This window comes from Hydra viridissima, unplaced genomic scaffold (genome assembly GCF_058129835.1).
Source record: "Hydra viridissima isolate aposymbiotic clone 2 unplaced genomic scaffold, HvirCarnegie_v1 scaffold_8, whole genome shotgun sequence".
In the NCBI taxonomy this organism is placed as follows: Eukaryota; Metazoa; Cnidaria; class Hydrozoa; order Anthoathecata; family Hydridae; genus Hydra; species Hydra viridissima.
In genome coordinates this window covers 16,095,733-16,112,123 of record NW_028324307.1, presented here as the reverse complement: position 1 = coordinate 16,112,123, position 16,391 = coordinate 16,095,733, and the positions used below count along the sequence as shown (strand labels likewise).

At 29.0% G+C, this 16,391-nt stretch overlaps 1 protein-coding gene across 1 annotated transcript; it reads right to left on the bottom strand.

Annotated features, from left to right (window-relative positions):
• Positions 1–3,019: 3,019 nt before the first annotated feature.
• LOC145194860 (mitogen-activated protein kinase 14-like) lies at positions 3,020–15,946 on the bottom strand. Its single transcript, XM_090096621.1, has 12 exons — positions 15,755–15,946; positions 15,249–15,378; positions 11,429–11,487; positions 9,270–9,381; positions 8,703–8,732; positions 8,394–8,441; positions 8,077–8,191; positions 5,336–5,407; positions 4,633–4,712; positions 4,290–4,368; positions 3,948–4,121; positions 3,020–3,844 (listed from the first exon to the last, which is right to left on the bottom strand). The coding sequence occupies exons 1-12, from the start codon at positions 15,868–15,870 to the stop codon at positions 3,780–3,782; spliced, it is 1,080 nt and encodes a 359-aa protein (XP_089952747.1). The 5' UTR covers positions 15,871–15,946; the 3' UTR covers positions 3,020–3,779.
• Between the last annotated feature and the right edge of the window lie 445 nt (positions 15,947–16,391).

Genomic DNA, 16,391 nt, shown 5'->3' with positions numbered 1-16,391 from the left:
TTCTTTCGTTTTTTTCGTTCTTTTTCGAAGACTAAGGGGCCTTAAGGCAGATCCGTTGAGATGATAGATTATCTGTCGCCAAGACGTTAAACGGGGTAGGCAAGCATCGAACAACCCATCCTTCCACAGCTGCCCATGGCTGATGAGAAGTAAAAAGGAAATAAAAAAAAAAAGTGAGTCACTTGAAGTCATTACATTCCAAGAGGTTCGAAGAATTCAAGAAAAGTTCGAAGAATTCAAGAAATGTTCGAAGAATTCAAGAAAGGTTCGAAGAATTCAAGAAATGTTCGAAGAATTCAAGAAATGTTCGAAGAATTCAAGAAATGTTCGAAGAATTCAAGAAATGTTTATATACAAATGATTTTTGGGATTCAATCGCTCGTACTATTGCTGAAATAATTATTATTCGCAACTTGTCTTTTACTTATGTGGAGGACGCAGTCTTTTCGCAGAGTAATTAATGTTGCTCTTCCTCGATACAAGTTAAGAGGAAGTCAAGTTTTTACGTCCTACTATTGGGATATGTTATAGTATTAAGTGGCAAAGAAAATAAAAAATGTGCTAGGAGAATTTAAAAGAAAGATCTCTTTTACAATATACATCAGGTCAGACCTGAATTCCGTGATTTCACTACTTAGCTCAAAATCACAACATATTTCAGCAAAACATCAGCAATTTTGAAATATGAAGTTATGCAATAACATCAAATTCTAAATTTTAACAAAAATTTTCAAACAGTTCTTAACAAAGATACAAACTGAAAGACTGAAAGGTATGAATCCACGAGTTAGGACTTTCAAATTGGACTTTTGGCCTGAAGTTTAAAAAATATCAATATTGAATATCGATATCAGTATTAAATTTCAAATTAGAAAAATGACTTGAATTTTCTAGTTCAATTTTTGCATTCGGGCCTAAATCCAACCTGCAGTGCCTATGGTACTGGATTATGATGTATGCATTTGTATACAACATTTTTGTCCATTTGTATATAACACAAAAAAATACAAAATCTATTATCAATTCAAGACAGAAATATCTTATGCTCTCTCTATACACTTATATATACCTTTTAAAGCTAGTACAGTAAGTTTTACATGTTGATAAATTTCATTCAGTGCCATTCGGTCAACTATTTTGGTAAATAGTGGTGTGTCTCATTTAACGAAATTCGGTTAACTATTTTATATAATAGTGTCTCTTTTAATGGTTTAAAAGGGACAATCAATGATTAAAAAGTGACAATCTCATCCTGAGAAGACATTTAATGACTTAGGGCTAACAGTGTTTTTAGGTGTATAAACCAACAGGAAAGACAGCTGTATAACTTTTTGTATCACATTTATTTTGTTTTGTAGCATTAGTATCTTGAGATAAACCTTTAAAAATGCTACATGTTTATAATTTTGAACCCATGGTTTTTACCAGGAAGTCAGGCATAGGTTGCCTGTTTAAAGAAACAATTGAAAATTGATGATGAATTAATTAGTGTTTGATTTGTGCTCATAATAAGGAAGTTGTACTTGATTTAATGTAACGAATTGTGATGAGAAGTGGGACAATCAATTTTCAATGTAAAGCAATTGCGACTTGTGAAAAAAATTTATTAGTCTTTAATTTTGTATGTTAAGGTTTGTCATTAAGTTATGTCTTTTTTTCTACAATTGAACCACTTCTCCCCAACTTTCCCCCTTCCCCCCTTATCCTTGACTGTCCCATTTCTCCCTTTGCCAATATGTATGATATGTTTATTTCTTGAAATATTACGATAAAATATATATCGTAAGGATTAACTGATACATAACCATAATCAATGTTTAAATTATTTGATGAGCTTGAGACTACTTTTAGACAAATGGAAGAGAGAAAATACAGTTTTGTTAACCGCTCTTCCCCACACTGAGAAATGCCCTTTTCTAAATAATTATTTTAAATCAGCCGCTGATCGATGACGCATTAAATTTTTTCCAAGAGCAACAGGTATATTGAGGACATTTCTAAAATAATAAGTCTTTATTTGGATTGGGTTACACATAGTAAATGTAATATTTGTAATACAACAATCCTGGTTAATAGTTTAATGTTTCCTTTGTCCCTGAATATCTATTTTGATATAATGCTGTTTTTCTAATATTCAATTTTCACAAATCACTATTTATTTATTTATTTTAGAAATTGTATTAACTTTAACAAAAGGTGAAAAAAAGTTGTTGTTTTTTTTTTTATTGCTTTCATATTTAAATTCTATTTCAAGAGAAAGATGCTTGATAGCATTAAAGCTATAGAAAAAATTTGTTACATTTAGATCAATTATAAACGTAGTTCAACTTGTTAAAACACGTTTTATTCCAGTAAAAAACTATAATATACAAAAGTAATTAAAGATCAATTGGGTCTTGGGATAATTTTTTTTATTGTAATTTATTGTAAGAACAGAAAATGATGAAATATTCAATAAAAATGATGGAAAAAAACTAAGGTATTTTATTAACTGCAAGCTGCTACTAACCGGTTTTTTTTGGGACCTGTCGAAGAAGCAAACATCCTGGCAAACAATAGAAATCCTGATTAATAAGGATATGAAGACTTATGAGAAGAGCATAAGACAGTTACTTAGCGAGGTTACCAGGCTGATGAGGAGGCAAAAAGCACGAGTTTTTCTTCATTTCATGAATAAGTTCACAATTAGCTATTCTGATAGATGTAATGTAATTAAAATACCGAGTATGTCATGTATTAGGTAAATCCAGAGAAGTGTTCTTTATTAAAATTTGGACCAATCCAGAGAGACTGCAATCCGCCGATATCATGGTTTGCGCTTAAAACTGCTAAGATGGGTCAACAAGACTTCTAGTCTTTGTGCCGGATGGCGTAAAAATCAATATTTGCACCTACATTTCCATGTTCAAGTCTAGTTTTTTTTTGTTGTACCTCGACTATCTTTTGAAAAAAAAAATTAAAATTAGGATTTTTTTAAAAACTGGCTTATACGAGTTTTTCACACGAGTTACAAGAGCACTTTCATAGGATTTCCATTTAATACATTAAAATCACAGCTTTTACAAATTTGATACATCGTTAATGTGAAAAACCAAAGCCGAAGTCGGAAAAACATTTCGGTTAAAAAAACACCGAACAGATTCATTAAAAATGAGCATAATTCACAAACTGTTGAAAAAAACTATTACAAAATATACAAATATCTACATAACCTGTTACAGTAAAATAAAAAAACCAGGTAGACTGAGACAAATAACAAGTAGAACAGGTTCTAGATTATTAAAATCAAGTTCTTGCAAAAACGCAAAACTTTTTTAAGGACATTTTTCAATATTTTTGACGTACCCCATTTTAAGTACGACCCGCACACAGCACACAAAATTCCTTTAAATATATTAAGTTTTAACCAAAGCAACGAAAAATTAACCAAACCAAAAATAATTTACAAAATACGTTGAGCTACAAAAATTTATGCTTTTTTACCACATAAAAGGGAATAGAAGGGGAGAATTACTAAAAATTGGAAAAACGAGAGAGCCAACAGTTTGCGTAAGCAATTCCACAAATAACATCAAACATCAAATTTTTACACTGTTTAAGTCCCAGCGGTTCCACTGAAGCAAACAGTATTTAACTGACATGAAAGCATATATCAAAGTATCAGTCAGTCAACAGAACAGAATACCAAGCAGTAAAGCATACCATAACTACACCCAGAATGTTAATAAAATTGATGCATTACAGCCAAGTAAGTATGAATAATAAAAGAGCCTAGAAAACTATTCCATTATCTCCTCAGGTGGTGGTTTGTAAACGAAGTTTTTGATCTCTTTTAACATCAATGCTAAATTACAAATAACATTTGCTACAAATGAAAAAAAAACAAAAAAAAAAACACAAAAGATTTCAAAATATCCTTTATGATGGCGGCTGAAGTGAATGTATACCTTTTATAACTTCAATAGTGCATTCATTAAGCTCTGCACCTTCTTCGAACAAAGGAGCAGTCGGTTCATCTTCAGGGTCGTGGTATGCGCTAAAGTAAGGGTGCTGTAGACACTGCTCTGCAGATAACCGCTTTTCAGGATCAAGTAAAAGCATTTTTTGCAGAATGTCTTTCGCTAAACAGATAGTAAATAGTGCACATATTTTAAATAATAAGAAATAGAAAAATCAGTACTTAGTTTCGAAACAAAGCATTGATAATCACTCTAGAGCATATAATTAGGTGTTACACAAACTACCGTTTTAAAAGTATAACTTGATACAATGAGAAATGCAAAACAAACCTAGCGAAGTAGCTGTTGGAAATACTTTGTCAAAGTCTTGTGCGAGAAAGGTTGGCAATGAACTGATGTATGAACGAGCCTAAAAATTAAAGAAGTAATTTTAATTCTGTATAATAATACTATACTAGAATTAATACTAGAATCTCTTTCTTTGCATGATTGTACCTAATCAAGGTTTACTTTATCACAACTAATTCTATAGAACATTTCTTAAAGATTAATAATGCTCATGGTTATTCAAAAAAATCGCCATAATAAAGCGTTTTTATAACCAAGTTGGTTTACATCTGTCACTAGAAATCTGATCAATCATAAATAAATTACATTTATTCACAACACATACATTAGCGCTTGAGATTTTGGCAAGGAATTCATCAGTAGGTTTACCAACTAACTGCATAATCTTTGTAAGCTGATCAATATCTTAAAACTAATTAAGGAAAAACCCTAAATTTCAGTAAATAAGAATTGGTTAGAAAAGAATTACAGTGCTTATATTTTTACAAAAAAAATAAATGGATAGTTTTTAAGTGCACCGATATATTTAGACTGTTAATACTGTTATACCAGAAGTCATATATCAAGTGTTTGAATACATTGAAAATACTCTAGTCAACATATGTTAGCCTGCTCAATGTGAGTTTGTTTTTGGTCCTGCATACCACGGATCTGCAACCAGGCGGCGCATCCTATCTATCTCATAGCCACAGACTAAATCAACCTTCATGTGCCCATTATTATTACATTAAATTTAGAGTAAATAAAAAAGAAACAATAGATGGAGCATTAAAAATGAGATTAAAAAAAAAAAAAAAAAAAAAAAAAATGACTTTAAGAGTCGTTCAATAATGCGTCAATTATAAAATAAAATTGTAACCGCCGAATTACTTATTGAAACACTAAGCATTATCAAAGATTCTTTAGAGAAATTTTTTATATGTTTATTATTCAGTTAGTAATTTGAGAAATCAAATTACTAATTAAATAATAAACAAACAAACAAACAAAAAACAATTAAAGAAAATCCATAAAACATGAAAAGATACGGTCATCTCCAGGAAATAAAGTTTTTCCAGTTATAAGTTCAGCCATTATACAGCCCACAGACCAAATGTCAACTAAAAAAAACAAAACTTATCGCAAAATCTTCAGCGAAATGACAGCTGATTCAAATAAAATGGAAAATACTTTTACAAAAATGCCAAATGACAAGTGCATGCAAAAAAAATCAACCCAAAAAAAAATCGTATTTGAAAAATTTAAAGTTTCATCTATTGATTTCCAGTTGCAAAAAATTGTTTTATTATTATTTTTTTTGCAAAACATGTTCATTATGCTTTGTTGTGAAACTTTTTTATTGTTCTCATCATTCTAAAAACATTCTTAATTGATTCCTTGATCCCCAAATACCCTCAACTAGACCCCTCAAAATTGCGTCCTTAAAAGGCAGTTCTACTTATATAAATTGTCTTTTTTTTTTCATTTGGAAGCCTTAAATATCTTTTAGTCTAAAAATAATTGATAAAATATTTTGTTATTGACAACCCTACCATATTTGGTAGCCATTTTGTAGTGACATCTTTCTCTTAATATGGAAATTGTGCAGGTGTCCATTTTATGGTGAAGTTTTCTAAAATTTTTCTAAATTTATCATTTAATTAAGTACTTAAAATAGGTAAAATATTGATTAGCCAACTTTATTCTAAATGTAAAGCAATTTCTTTGTAAATTTTAAGAGAGAATTTCAGAAATACAAGCATTTTAAAAAACTATGAGTCTAATAACTTTTCTTTACTTGTTGATATCGGAAAAAGAAAAAGACTAAAATTGTGTCTCGGCTAGCTAATACTAGTTATTCTCAAAGAGATATTGCTAAAAGATGTGACATTTCTTGAGTCTGAAATATCAAGGAAAAATTACCCAATATGGAGAGCTTAACACCAAAAAGAATTAGAAGATGTCATAAAAAAACAGTTCCAATAAGTGGTCAAAGAATGCTAAAAACAAAATAATACTTGAAAAATGACATCCTGTAATGCATTTACTTACAAACTTGAGCTGTCTGGAATTAAGTTGTTGAAGCAAACTGTTTACAATTTTTTGTTCACAACCTTGGATATAAATCATGAAGGCAGCAAAAACAAAATTTAAAACAAAAAACAACTCAAAAAAAGATTAGAATGGGTAAAAAAAATATAGTAAAGGTGATTGGAAATCGATAAGGATCATTTTAATAAATCTGTACCTTGGAGGGATACAGCACTATGTCCATTTTCACAACTTTACAGGAGAGGAGTTTTAAACTTTTTTTCAACAAAAAGTGTTATTGGCACAGGACTTGGTGTTGTTTTAAAACATGCTATATCTGGTTCTAACTGGTTTTGGACATAGTGCTCTATTCCTCTAAGAAATATGAGAAAAGCTGATTTTAACTCTGTAATAAAGTCAATATGGAAAAAAATGGACATAGTGTTGTATCCCTCCGAGGTACAGAAATAATATTTACAGATTTTTATTTAATTTTTCCAACTAATGAAGTGAAACTGTCATTTTAACTTTTAGATATGATTTCCAAGTCAAACAAAGATTTTATTTTGGTGAAAAATTAAACAAAAAACATAAATTTCTCAACAGTTCCCAACCTCCTTTTTGGTCATTTTGTCAAACAAAGCTCAATTAGTGAAGAGAAAATTTAGAGAAAAATGTTTATCCAGCTGCATCATGCAGCTGGATTATTATTTTTCTCTAACTTCTGGTAAAATTTGGTCCTATTTTGTTAAAAGCTATTTCTTGAAAGAATGATGAATCAATTGCAGCATAAAAATGTCCTAGAAGAGAAATTGTTGTCCCAACTAGCGGTTACCAGCTAACTCACTGGACCATAATCCAATTGAGAACATTTTAGAGTTGCTTAAGAAGATAGTAGAAAAATAGTATATTTCAAATGAAGTTGTTTTGATCGAAAAAACCATCTACCACTGGAATTAAAAGCATAATAAAAGTAGCAAAAGCTGTCATAAAGGCAAAAGGAGGAGAAACTCAGAGGAGAATGATTCAGCTTTGTAACTATTTCTCAACAAAACATGCTATCAAAGTAAATAATGCTCGTCACTAAAAGTCCTATTTTTAAATTTTTGATAAACTTTAAGTAAAGAAAAAATTACAAACAAGTGTTAAAAATTCATACTCTCCTACAGTTTTTTAGAAAAACTTCGTGTGGCTGTAATACATTCTCATAGAGCTGTAAAAGAGTAAAGCATTTAATTTCAAGTTACTCCTTCATTTCAAGTCATTTTCTCAAATCCCTGTTGATTAAAATATTGAGAGGACTGTTAAAGAAGTTACTAGGGCATCAAAGAATGTTTTTGGATTTGAATGAAAAGATAATTACATAAGAGCAACAATATGTCATAGAGACATTACCTGTAAGTCATTCAAGAAAAGATTTGCTGGATATTTTAAAATAAATAAAATATGTAAATCCATGATCACATATCTTTACAAATACTAAAACATAATTTACAAAATGTGAAAATTCTTAAAACAATTCGTGAAAATACAAAAGTTCAATAGTTAAAAAATTGCCTTTTATTGGGCAATTATATGGGGTAAGAAATCAATTTTGACTGTTAATAAATTTATTAAAGCAAAAAAAAAAAAAGTTTATGACTACACAAAATGACAAAACAAAAAATTTTCGAGGCCTTATGTTGAAAAAATACCCAGTTGTTTCTCAATTTGAAGTTTTTTCAAAAGTAGTTATAGTACAAAATTTATCAACACAAACCTTGAGAATTATATTGCATCCAATTAAGCATAATCTCAGGTGCACGATACCACCTTGTTGCAACATAACCAGTCATTGAGTCATCAGACATTCTTGCAAGTCCAAAGTCCAATATCTATTTAATAGTGAAAACATCAGAAGACAGCAGAAACATCAGAAAACATCAGAAACATTAAGAAAAAAAAAAAAAGAACAACAGGAAGTGATTAAGTTAAAACCAAGTAAAAGATGCACACAAACACGCAATAATCCATACACTTCTTACAATTGCACTTCTGTACAATTGATTTTAGATCACAATAATCATCAGAAAATACCTTCAGTTCACAATTCTCATTTACTGCTACATTTCCTGGTTTTAGATCCTGAAAAAAAAAATTAACTTCTGACTTTTGCAAAATTTAACAATGGCAGAAAAACTGCATATGAATTATATAAAGGACAACAGAGTTTGCTGAAAGTATTGTACTTGAGATAAACTCTGTTTTACTTATTCAAAATCTTTTTACTACATCATAAACATTATAAATAGTTTATATTAAAAACGTTTGCATCAAATATAAGGGTTGATATGTTTTCTCTTTGATAACACGAAAAAAAAAAAAAAAAAAAAAAAAAAAACTTACCCTGTGTATAATTCCTGCAGAATGTATGTACTAAAAAAGCAAGTAAATATTGACACCAGGCAAAAAACTACTTTTAAAACATTTACAGCAAAACTACTTTTTAAACATTTATACAATCTTGGTATCATAAACCCCCACTATACAATGACTTAATTTGATAAAAAAAAAAAACTTAATTTGATAAAAAATTCTGCTTTCTCTTGTTTTTCTCTGACACAGGTTTCTATAAGAATTGTTTGAAACAAAGAAATCTAAAATGAATCTTCCTTTCCTTTCAGAATTCTTTATGTCAAATTTCTACTGTACTACAAAAATAATGTAAACATGTTTAAGATTATAGTTTTTATTTTTTGAAACCTGAGATTCATTCCTGATAAATATGTTCAAATCTTTAAATTATTACTGAAATTTTACTAACAATGTATAATTTAAAGGTTTGCGGGTACAATATGCTAAACTAAATTCACCTAAATTAACTTTGAATTAAAAATCTTAATTTGTTAACATCTACCTAACATGCCAGTAGTACTAAAACTTTTAACTATTGCTACTTAAAGTATTTATTACCTTCAGTCCCCTAAGAAGCTGGTATACAAGAAATTGAATATGTTCATCAGAGAGATTCTGCACTTTAATAATGTTGTTTAAATCGGCACCCATTAAGCATGTAACAAGATATCTATAAAAAGAAATATGGTTTAATCATGTGCGGAGAATAGATCTTATCAAATAATGGAACATACTAAAGACAATAGATTGCAAGTAGCTTCAGGTCAAATAAACTCAGTTGGTAAAGAGCTTAAGACCTCTAGATATACGTAAATTACATGCTCTTATACTCCTTTTTTTTAAAATTCCTCATGCATCATTTAAGTTCCTCATCACCATTTAAAGTTACCAGTTAAGTTTACCATGAATCTGTAGATTTCTATGAATCTGAAGATCTCTAGGAATCTGTATATCTACAAAAATGCACGATTCTATATCATCTATATACTAATTTCCTTATAAATACAAGATCAACAGTTAAAAAGTATAACAATCGAACACAAGTGAAAAGCTGATACTTTCTATGAACCTTGGAAAAATAAAAACAGAAGAAGAGACAGATGAAAATAGAGTGAAAGAAAGAACAGATGTTTTTTTCTAAAATGACAGAGATAGAAAACATGCACAAAGACAGAACTTGAAAAAAAACAAAATGATGAGCAAAAAGAAAAGGGTCAAAAACATAAACAACTTGCTAAAGAAAAGAATGTAAAAAGTTCAAATAGCATCATTAGGAAAAGAAGCATTAAAATTGAAACATCTTCTAAGAAAACAGATATATGAACAGAAAATGTCTCCAAGACAATCATAAAATGTAGGAACTGGGAGACTATTATTGCCAAATGACAATATATGCTTTACTCTTTTAGAAAACCCTGACATTATTAGTCAAACCTGGAAAAACAGATTCAACTTATTGTAGAAAAGATGTAGATAGATGTATAAAGCTAAACATTACCTTCTATAGACTCTTTCAGAAATAATAAATTGGTTCAATATAATAAATCTCATTCCAACAAGAAATATATTTCATTTCTTTAGGACATAGGAAAAGTTGGCTGCAGATGCAATAACTGCAAAAATTTTGAATTGTTAACTGCAAAAAAAAACAAAAAACATTATTGAAGCAATTCAGTTTTTTAAGCATCAACTTCAACAACCTTGAAAATCTTAAAATTTCCAACAAATTCATTGAAAAAGTTGAATTTTCTATTAAAGACACTGCTTGTTGCAATAGAAGATGTATTCTCCTGAAACAGCTTATATTTAGGCAAAATTTGAAAAATTAAAAGAAATGAAATTAAAACACAGCTTCTTTGTAGACATAGCTGAATAAACTTATATTTGCCCATATTATAACCAGAAAATTGCAGGTCATATGAACAGAAAATTGTGAAGCCACTTCTTGAAACATCAAGCATAAAAGTCAATAAATTTAATGCTAGACTTTGTGCTGACCTTTTCTTACAGATATTCAAATTTTTATACTTTGAACATTTTAAAACAGGGTTTTGTTATAAATAACATTACATACATTCTTTTATCAGCGAAATACCCTCTATATCATTTGCTTTGCTGAGTGTGTTTAGTGCTTTAGGTAGAAATCATTAAATTTCTTTAAAACTTAAGAATTAGTACCTTGTATTGATTGGATATATAGAAGCCACAAGTTAAAAATTAAACCAGAAAATATCTAAAAAATCAATCAATATTTTTTATATCATTTTATCATTACTTCCATTTATTGAACCTAAAGGACAACACAACAATGGTACGCTAATTACATACGCACACAGTTTGTAGTAGAAAAGATTACACTGAGGATGTTTAGCAAAATAGATTCTTCAAAACCAATAACAATTTGACCTGGATGAATTATCTTGTAAGAATCCAGTAATATCTTTTAAGTAACAAATGAATAAAATTTCCATTTTCAAAGTTTTTTCCTCATACCTAAAATTATTACCACTAAAAACAGCAGCAATCATATGTGAAAAAAAATTTTTTTAAAGTTATTTTTAAGTTAGTTTTAAACTATTTTAAGAAATTATAGGAACAGCAGACATTGCTGTTTGTCTACATTTCCTCTCAAACCAATTGCAAAACATAGTAATGTTATTTTCTGGCAATACATCTATTGCAAATAAAAATATTTAATAAAAATAGATATAACTTACACATCCTGAAACTCTTCTAATGTCTGTTGTGGAGTGAATGTATCAAGAAGAGATATTACCTACAATAAAAGATATTTGACTGAAGTTTTATAGAAAGTGTGACCATTTAATTATTTTTTAGTTAAAACCTTAGAAAGAAACAGTCCAAAAAAAAAAAAAAAAATCTGATTTTACACAAATGAGACCAAAGAAAACAATAAATCCAAGGCTTATTCTAGGTACAAAAGTTTATTACTTGTGCACCTGATTTATAGGCATGTGGTTGTAGGTCATGTAGGCCATGTGGCTTCAATAAAAATTAGAATGAGCTGAGATTGAAATACATATTCCATTAAAAGTGAAAAAAAGTTATTCTACAGTTGATTTTTATTTATAGAATTTCTTTTGGGTTTGATAAAATGATGTGATAGGTTTAATTATTTCTTAAAGATTACTATTTAAGACTATGATGGCTACGTAATGTTACTTTAGGCAGATTACTTAATTATGTTAAAATATGACAAACCATGGTTATCTCACTTCATATATGTACTTTTGTATACAAAGTATATATAAAAAAGTTTTTAAAAAGAAAAAGTATTTTTAACAGAATAGGTATATGTATATAATATATACACACACACATACAGTAGCATGCAAAAGTAACTGGACAAGCGCATAACTTGAGATAACTTTTGAATGAAAAGTCCAATTTCTTTCAAATTTTCACTGGAATGTCAAAAAATTGATTACAGTTCTAAAAATAAATGAGTTTTTACTAAATCTAAGAAATCTAATCTTAAAAGTTCATTTTATTGAAATATGCGCGTGCAAAAGTAACTAGGTAGAACTAAAATAATAAAATTCCAATACTTTTGTTGGCTGTTATCTAATGTTTGAAAATGGTCAATAAAACATGAAGCATTTTTAATTAAAAAGAAGATTGTTTTGAATAAATTTTATAAATAATACAAGTTTAGCTGTCAAAGAAGCGGTATTGTGTGCAATTGAGCAAGGCAGAACAACAAAGGACATTGCAGATCAGTTTGACATTGGAAAATCAACAGTAGTGGATATATATAAAAAACATAAGGAAAGAAATAACAATAGAATCTCTCTAAAGTCAGGAAGGCCTCAAATTACATCTGAAAAACAAGATAAAACTTTAATTTGTGTTTAAAATTGATCCACACAAAAATGCTGTCTCGCTAAATGCTGAAATAAAAGAATTTTATAATGTAAAATGTAGTGTTGACACAACCAAGCATCATTTGAAGTCTGCAAATCTATTTGGAAGACATCCTGTAAAGAAACCTTTTATTTCTATAAAGAATTGTAAAGCAAGCTTGAGATTTGCAAATGAACATTTAAATTGATCAAGAGAACAATGGTCAAAAGTACTTTTTAGTGATGAATCTAAGTTTATGTTATTTGAATCTGATGCTATTAGATATATTCGTTGACCAAAGGCCATAGAAATGATCCTATGGTATGGGATTGCTTCAATAGAGATTGTGTTGGTCCTATCCATTTGATTGATGGCATAATGGACAAAATATGAACAAAGATATCATTAAGGATGTTATGCTACCATATGCTAAAGACAAAATGCCTCGAGGATGGATATTTCAGCAGGACATTGACCCAAAGCACACTTCAACCCTTGTGAAAGACTTTTTGAAGACCAAATAAATTTGATTAAAGGAATGGCCTTCGCAAAGTCATGACCTTAATCCTATTGAATATCTATGGGAACACCTTGATCAACAAATTTCAGGTTGAAAACCAACAAATAAACATGATTTATTTAAAATTCTGAAACAAGAATGGGAAAAAATCAACAATAATGTGATTATGAAGCTGGTGGACTCAATGCCTTATCACTGTCAAGCAGTAATCAATGTCAAGGGTTTCCCAACGAAGTACTAAAGAAATTTACTCTAAATTACAACATTTTTAATTAAAAAAAAAAAAAATCTACTTCAAGTATTTTTTTCTGCCGGGATACTTTTGCACGCACATAATTTAATAAAAAAAACTTTTAATATTAGGTTGCTTAGATTTAGTAAAAATTCATTTGTTTTAAGGATTGTAATCAATTTTTTGTCATTCCAGTGAAAATTTGAAAGAAGTTTGACTTTTCATTCAAAAGTTATCTCAAATTATGTGCTTGTACTGTTACTTTTGCACGCTACTATGTGTGTGTGTACACACACACACACACACACACACACACACACACACACACACACACACACACACACACACACACACACACACACACACACACACACACACACACACACACACACACACACACACACATATAAAGCTTCTAATAAATTTTTACATATATTATATACAGGGTACTTCATAAGTTGTGTATGTGCTTTGGATTAAATTATCATGATATATTTGTTAGAAATCTTTACATATACAAAGTTTAATTATAATAAATAAAGTTTAATATAAGTAAAGTTTAATATATATATAAAAAAAAAAGCATAGCTTCACAACTTTTGATTGAAGAGAGAAATCAAATTGTTTTTCTATTTGCCAAATTTGAGAATTTTTAATAGATTAGAAGGCAATGGAAAACTCATTTTACCACTCTACAACCTCATGAGAAAATGCTTCGAATTTTAGGTTGACAAGTTTAAGGAGACAGGAAGTTTTCACAATCAAGAATGTTCTAGCCGCTCTCATTCTATTGCTACAGAGGAAGCTGTTCAAAATGTTCGAAAAACGGTTGAACCAACCAATAATTCATTTTCAAAGGGTGCTATTGAAATAGGGATGAGCACAAGCAGCTATTATCATGCTATTCAGGAAACAAGCATTTGACCATTCAGATCAAGTACAGTATAAGTGCTAAGAGAAGATGACTTTGATAGAATAATAGAGTTTTGTGAGACCATGTTGTCAAAGCCTGAAGAAAATTCCAACTTGTTAAAAAAGATTATCTGGTCAGAAGAGAGCCAATTCAAGATGAACAGTATTATAAACTGTCATATTTGTTGCTATTGGTCTACTCTAATCAAAACAAACAAATACTTGTTCCTAAGTCAGAGAATGAAATAATGGAACAACTTCAAGTGGTCTAATTGGTCCATACTTTTGCAATGTTTTGGTCACAGGTAATTCATATATACAATTGCTTGAAGAGTTTTTATGTTCTCAAGTTGAACAACATGGTAAGTACTTTAAACTAATTGAGCATAGGCCCAATATTCCTGCCAAGTAAAAAGTTGGCTTGATCAAAAGTTTCCTCAACAATTGATCGGCAGACAAGGTCCAATCGAGTGGCCTGCTCATTCTTCTGACTTTTCTTGTCTAGACTTTTTCCATAAGGGCTACATGAAGAATAATGTATAAAAGGACAGACCCTCAACAATTAGTGAACTTCATTAGCAGATTGAACATGCATGTGCAGAGATAGATATAGACATGTGTAGAAGAGCCTACAAAAATGTAGTGGTTGGTTTGAAATGCTGCCAAAAGCTAGATGGTAACCAAGGTGAATAACCATATATATTCTTTTTTTATTTTGATAAAAGTACTGCTAAATAAAATTAGAAAAAAATTCTTTCCTTATTGTGTTTAAATATTTTAAATCAAAAGTATGCACACAATTTATAAAATATCTTGTAGTATTTAGTACATACATACATACATACATACATACATACATACATACATACATACATACATACATACATACATACATACATACATACATACATACTTACATACATATATACATACATACATATATGTATATATATATATATATATACATAGATATATATAATATAATATAATATAATAAAGTAAAAAGTACATTTTCATGACACATATGCTGGAGCAGACGAATTTCACGATATGCTCGCTTTGCATGTAAAACAGATTGGAATGGTCGAGACAACTTTTTGATAGCAACTTGCATTCCAGTTAGTGAGTCTTTAGCTGAGCTTTAAAATAATATTTTTAAAAGATGTAATTAAAAAACAATACTTTTAATATTGTTTTACAAATTTTAATGCCAATATAGTCTAAGGAAATATATAGTTATATAAATAAAAATTTAAAATCAATATTTAAAACAATATTTAAAGTAATATTGCAGCTTTAAAGCTTATTAACAAAAAAAAAACAAAAAAAAAACATAAGTGTAAGTGTAATTGAGAGATGCAAAATAATATTTAAAATGTTTTCATTATAATTTTGAATGCCAATTTAATTCAGTAAGAAATTAAATAATTAAATAAAAGTTTAATGCAGCACTTTTTTTTTGCATTTAACTTACAACAGAAATGACATTTTTTTAAGTATAAAAAATTACCATACCACACTTGACCGTAAGCTCCTGTTCCAATTGCATTTAAATCTTTGTATCGCTCTGGCACCTCCCATACTGACCTATTTAATTCTTCTCGATAAAATCCTTTAGGAAGAGATGCCATTTCCAAGGAAAATGGACTCACTAATATTAATTGAAAATTCTAAGAATAATTTAAAAAATTAAACCAGAAATCTTCATCAGATTAAGAAAAGATGTATTAGAGATGGGAAATGAGTTGGGAAATGAGAACATGGGTGTATGAACATGAATATCAATCAGAATTTTGTGCTCAAAATAACTAAATGATAGGCTAGACCTAAAGAAAATTAACACTTTTAACACTTACAAATGGAGATACAAGGATATTGCATTCTGACAAGGGGGTACATGTAGACAAAAACTTAATACAAAAATGTAAACTACTTATATGCACCAATTTTCTATTTTATTATTATTTTTTAAAAAATATTTAATCTTTTTTTTATTAAATGTTTGAAGAAGAATATAACTATTCATTTAAATGAATAGCTATATTCTTCTTCAAACATTTAATAAAAAAAAAATTTTATGTAATGCTCATAATAAAGATATCAAACACGCTTATTGCTTTTGTACTTTACAATAAATATAAAAATGTTATTT